General features: G+C 39.2%; 1 protein-coding gene across 1 annotated transcript in view; it reads right to left on the bottom strand.

The window, feature by feature from the left end:
- Nucleotides 1-2,530: 2,530 nt before the first annotated feature.
- The window catches only part of SPAG6 (sperm associated antigen 6), a 36,029-nt gene continuing 32,316 nt past the window's right edge, over nucleotides 2,531-6,243 (bottom strand). The window contains exon 11 of the mRNA XM_057383770.1: nucleotides 2,531-5,408. Within this exon, the coding sequence (XP_057239753.1) occupies nucleotides 5,342-5,408 (67 nt within the window). The 3' untranslated portion in view covers nucleotides 2,531-5,341. The remainder of the gene's footprint in view (nucleotides 5,409-6,243) is intronic.

The following is a 6,243-nucleotide window of genomic DNA, read 5'->3' as shown; positions in this document are numbered from 1 at the left end:
AACATTTGGCTGGGTGTGACCAAATAAATACTGAGTCTAAACCAACACAAATATACTTTGCACAAGGCTATAAACCTGTCTCAGAACTCTAACGATATTGCAAGTCAATGAAGCTTTAGTGTTCTCATTAACATGATTCCATCAGACCTCTATGTTGTGTATTATTAATTTTTAACAATAGATTGTAATATAATTTATAGCACTGTGGGGTAACAAAGGCTGGATCCTGTAGCAATCCAACCTTTTAGGTTGATAATGGCTTTAACACTGACCTAATAYTGAAAGGTGGATGAGTGCAGAGGCCATCAGACCTAATTATAAATAGGACAACAGGGACAAAGCACATCACTAGTCTGCATCAGTGAAGACAAAACTTTCCTTGAGAGCAAAGGGCACAGATCTTGTCACAAGATAATGAAGAGTTTGGCTGCTAATTTTGACACAAAAAAGTAATCAAAAGCTTCCTTTTAAAGGAATATATTAACGCGCTTTTCTTGCCTCGTGAACTTAATTTTKATTATGAAAGGAATAAAATACAGATCAGCTAATGTTAATCTGGGAACCTATTCCTTAACAAGCATGTATTTATGAAGAAAAAGCAAGCCTTCCCAATCTCTGTGGAAATATGCTAAACTGATGACATTAGTACCCTTGCATTGTTGCTCTCCATAGCCTGCTGATGCAGGAGAGTGAACACAAGCAGTTTCTGCTATGGGCAGGAGCTCCCAGTCCCTCAGCACTTCACCGAGCACTCATGACCCCATCTCCGGGCAGGAGGGATGCAGCCATGAAATGTGTTTAACCCAAGTAGGAGTAACTTCTCATGAAAGGCAGCACAAAACCATTTCCTGGTTTAAAAGGCATTCTCATCATCAAAATATGCATTAGTATTGCTTATACATATTTTCTAATTTGGTCTTTGTGCTGTATCTAGAAATACAGTGCAGCTGTAATAACGTAATTAGTATTTTCACTGGCTAAATTACAGAGCTGGCTGCAGAATAAAGCATAGTAGCATCAATATTATCAGTTAAGTATTATACAAAAATAACATCAATAGTTTTAGTATAGTCACAAGACATAATTTCCTCTTTCTCCATGATCACTTTAAATTGTGTCAGATGAGGAAACGCACGAAATCCACTGACTTTTAGTTCAACTCCAATTCTAAAAATTTCCAAGATATCTTAGGTAAATTTCTGTAGGTTATTGAACAATATTTCTTTCTGAATATGGTTCTAGTTATAAAGAACTTAAGTTCTGCTGCATCAATCTCTCATATGAATTTAATTTTCCCAGCACTTCTGTAAGTTAACAAAGGAGTGTAACAGATACTTCACAGATGAAGATGATGAGTCATAGGGATTTGTAATAATTAWCCAAGACCATAGAAGCAATCCTATGTCAGTGCAAGAAGTGGAACCAGTGGCTTTGCAATCCAGTTCTACTCCATATTTCCTTTTCCCTCCTGGTCACAAAGGGAGATCTAAAATTCCAGCAACCAAGAGATTGGAAAYGAAGAAGCCACCAAGGAAGAGGTCGAGACAAGCACACTTTTACAAATTCCTCACATGGTGAGACAATAGTCTGCCACTCCTACACACCCAGAAATCAGAGGACTCCAATTTATAATGAAGTTGAAAGCATCCCACRGCATTTTCCATGCCTTAACTTCCCCTTTGGCCAAGCTAATTCACAACCCCCTAGACAAAACCAAGAACTCTTGAAGATCTACTCACACTCCAACCACTTCCTAATTACAGTAACTTTATGCTTTACTTCATGAAATGAGGTTAATTTCCTCTACCAGTTCCATTCAACCCCTTCAGCATTTTGTTCATTTATTTGTTAAGTTGCATCTCTCCAGCAGATTCATCACTTCAGATGAGACAAAGCAATCCCTTGGTAAATCCCTCTGGAYATGCAGAACATATTATATGCACGAGAGTTGAACTCCTTGAATTTCCCCTTTTCAGATTCTCTAGGTTTCCAGTCATTCAGATAAAGAATGGAGCTTTTGTGGGCCAGTTAATCCATCCACTGAATGAAATATGGTAAAAGTTCTACACTTCCACATGTTCTTTCAAGGCCCTGGTTTACATCTGTAGATGTAATAATAACTGTAATAATGTAGACAAAAATCATGGCTCAGGCCCTCAGAGAAGATCCTTAGAGACTTGAGTTGAACAGTCCCATTGCTGCAGTCAAAGGAACAGGCAAAATGATTTAAGGGCTTACATTTATTTCTGCTAAAGCACTGGCTTAATTTTCTTTGTATCTCTTAATAAGCCATCTCTGTGAGAGGGACTCTTACTTAAAATGCCTGTATGTCCTAAGCTCCAAAGCAGGGACCATTGAGTGGTAAGCCAAGACAAACATCCAGAGGCAGTGTAAGGCCCAAGCTGCAAAATGAGCCTGTTGTTCATCTTCTCTAGCACCACAGTCACACACTCGCATGAAAATGGCATTTGAATGAATTAAAATGCAAATCTACATTTTATTATATGAAATTGAGACAAATGATACACACTTGAAGCCTGCCAGAGTAGCTATTACAAACATTAATATAGTTTTAGATGATGGCTTAAACCAAATGAAAGGATGGAACAGAAACACTACAGAAACACCTTGTGAAACACTACAGGAGAAAAAGCAACTCTTGCCATAGTKACATTAGTAAAATACAAATTAGCAGTAATTGTGCTGTGAAGGGCTAGATGTGTCTTGTGCAGACATGCACCTCCAGAGATGCCTSCAGCCACAAGGTGTTTGTGCAAGGCAGGGAAGCAGCCTGCCAGCAAAGAACAACTGTGGGGATCTCAAACTACGTGCGAGAGGACTTTGCACTGCCACAGCCTAATGGGACATGGCATCRTCCAGGGGTCCTGTGACAAGAGGCCACACAGCCACTGGCCCAGGCCAGAGCTGCCCAGCAGATGCAAAGATGTATTTATGCCAGGTCTGATTTAGGCTGTGCTCCACACAATCAGATCACTTTGAAGGTTTGCCTTGTGCAATCATTTCCTTTGTCAGGAATCAGAAAAAGACTGTGAAAAGACTGTGAACAAATTGTTTAGGCATTGAAATTTAACCCTGTGGAATCCTTACAGTGTAGCACAGTGTGACACAGCAGGAGCACGTTTGTCAGGGGACTGAAGCCTCTTTGCTCCCTCTGCACAAAACATATACATTAGTATTGTGAGCTGGAGTATCCTGAGCACWGGAGGCAGCTATGGGGACACACAGCTCCATGCCCCTGCTGCCTCCCATCTGCATGCAGCCCTTGGCACCACTGGTAGGGAAAATAGAGGCTTCAGATCCTCTGAGACTGTCTGGAAGCCCTTCCATTACATTTTGTTTCACAGATTGTATCACGATTTTGTTTCACTATTTGATTTTTAAATATCCATAATGTATGTGAGAAAATTATTGAGTATTACAACAACAATTGTTAAGAGTCCATCCCAAAGTTTTTCCACTAGAATCCTCGCATTAATAATGCGAAAATAGAAACACCAAAACCAAAAAGGCATTTGGTAGAAGCTAGTAAGTTCCAAGGCTTTTTCACTTAGCTGTGGGCTAAGGAAAGAATCCAGCTGGTGTGGATTCTAGACCAACATTCATGACATCAACAGTTTCTTCTCAGTCCCCATACACTAAGGTACTGTGCATCCCCTGCTCCTCCTGAAAAGCAGAATCTAACAGCACCAAGTATTTCACAGCAGGAGCACAGCCCACTGTAGAAATAAATTTTATCACAGGATAGCCCACCAATGTTTCTGTGAACTGTTGAAAAATAAGTGAATAAGAAAAAAAAAGTCATTTGGAATTTGGCAATGAAAAGCCATTCTAAATGATTTCCAACTGCAATCAGTCTTTGCTCCTGCTTTACAAGTAATAGATGAGGCTATCCTTCTTTTATAAATCCGTCCAGCTATAAGTTTCAGAAAGTAGACAAGTTTCTCTCCTGTGGAGTTTTTAAAATATTTTCTTTCCTTGTGGCTGCCAGTATTTTAATATCCCATTCCAGAAACACTGTTTAGTAGTTTTAGGGGGGGAAAAAAAAGAAACACCTGCTTCCCCCCCTCCCTGCCTCCCCCCCGTAACTGCAGCACATGAGAAAAAGAAGAATGGTTAGAACAACAAATGGTAAATGACGGTTACATATTACAGAAGWTTAGAGGGTTGTTTGCTGTGCAATACACCAGAGGAGTAAGCAGAATGTAAAAGTCTTTTCACTCTCCACAGAAAGGTAAAAATAGTTTCAGAATGTCCTACAAATGGGAAAGAGCTCATACCTCTACATTGATGTGATCTGCATCTTCAATACTTCAGTTCCAAATGTTTTTCAACTCAACTCTGCAGCTATTTCAGCTCTTGAAGGGTAAGTCCTAGGGCACCTTAGTCCCATCCCTTCAATCAGTGGGACCTAAGTATCCTCWGATTTCCTCTGATTGTGCTCAGAACTTTGCTAACAGTGTTCCTGCAGCCAAGCAAATCTCTCTTMTGAGCCACATAAATGTGCTGCTGACCCCCCCAACAGCAAAGAGCCAAAGCTCCCAGGGTCCTTCCTTTTGTGTCCACAGAAGTTCTGAGTTTACTCTGTCCTTCTCAAGAGGAACAACAATGCACAGGCCAAACAATGTATTGCTCCTTTACTCCACAATGTATTGCTCCTTTGGTCCATTAAGAATCCTGCCTTAATTAGAACTTTTGCAGAAGATGCATTATCTACCAGGCCAGGAGCACCACACATATCATGCAGAATTCAGCCCTTGTATCTTGATAATTTATTTATTTAGCTGCTACTAACATGTTTGGAGATGTAAAATCACAACACTTTACTTCCTCAAAGGGAACAGTAGGAGATATCTCAGTGCAGAAAGAATTCCATAATTAGAAAAAGTACCGGAGCCAGCATTTTTCCCCTCATCAAGCTTGGGAAGCTTTAAACAATATGCAAAGGCAAAAGGGGAAAATGGTAATAGTACTGAGAAGGCTAAAATTTGAATGAGATAACAACAAACCTTTCTTGTGGAAGGAAAAGGAAATGACTGATTCTAAAAATGCTTCTGTGATAAATCATCACCCCTGCATGAAATTCCATTCATATATGTGGCAATATCTGGTACTAATGTTAAAGAAAAACAAAAGGAACAAAAACTTAGCAACAAACTAGTTTATAAAGAACAAAATATAGCTTGCTGGAATTGCTGAGCTTTTTCAGTAGTTCAAACAGTAGAAGGAGATTTGAGAATCAAGCAAGGCTTTCAACAGCTGTATTTGTATTACAGTCATAAAGGCATACATGTGAAATGCAGCTCTAATAAAACACTGAAGTTTATAAAACTGGTTGGTAATGATCCACCCTTTCCAGAAGTATATCAGTATATCCAGGGGAATAATACCTGAAAGAGAAACATTTTTTTGTGTGTTAGACTACAAAGCATGTTCTGTGCAAGGTAATTAAACTATGTATATTTCTATTTATCAGGAAAAAATCCTAGCATTAAACACCAGTCAAGGAATTCTACAATTTCTCCCTTATAATGTTTTAAGAACCTGCTTTTCAACTTACATTATCATTACTGCTTGGAAGTCAGGTTTTAAAAATGTATTTAGCTTCTTTCAGGGCATGTAGGTAAGAAGCTACATTTTAAGAAAGAAGCTTGTTCAGCTTCAGTAGCCATAAGTATTGTCTTAACTAAGAAATGTACATGTTAAAATTATGGCCTTTAATAAAAAAGCATGAGTTTACACAGAACCGTGGGCTGCCAAATGACAACAGGCTGCTGCGGTTCATCAGACATAAGCACACACCCCAAAATGCATGTGAAGTCCACATCCATGCAAGAGACACTGATTCTGGAACAAAAAAATGTCATAGAGACCTTCTGTCTCTAATGCCACTCAAAGATGGACACTCTCCAGGAGGTTTTCATTGAGTAGGACTCTGTGATGCCATTATTGTCCTGCTGACATTCAGTGGGTTTTCCACAGTGGACCAACTACATGTATCCAATATGCAAGCATCAAAGCTGCATTTAGTTCTTGTTTTCCAGATTAAGAGTATCTGAAATTTAATACTGTATTATTCYAAAAACACACATCTCAGTATATTTCTGGGTTTGCAGCCATGTAAATTGCCACCTCTGAGCCCTGAAAGCTTCAACTATAAAGAGAGAGGAACACACCTGCATGTAAGATAGGCCTAAAATATACCAAAAAAAAATGCCCAATGCT

The sequence above is a fragment of the Malurus melanocephalus genome, unplaced genomic scaffold, assembly GCF_030028575.1.
Source record: "Malurus melanocephalus ecotype Western Australia unplaced genomic scaffold, MMel_1.1 scaffold_14, whole genome shotgun sequence".
Classification (NCBI taxonomy): Eukaryota; Metazoa; Chordata; class Aves; order Passeriformes; family Maluridae; genus Malurus; species Malurus melanocephalus.
Note: the sequence above shows the minus strand (reverse complement) of the source record. Positions and strands in the feature narration are given on the sequence as shown.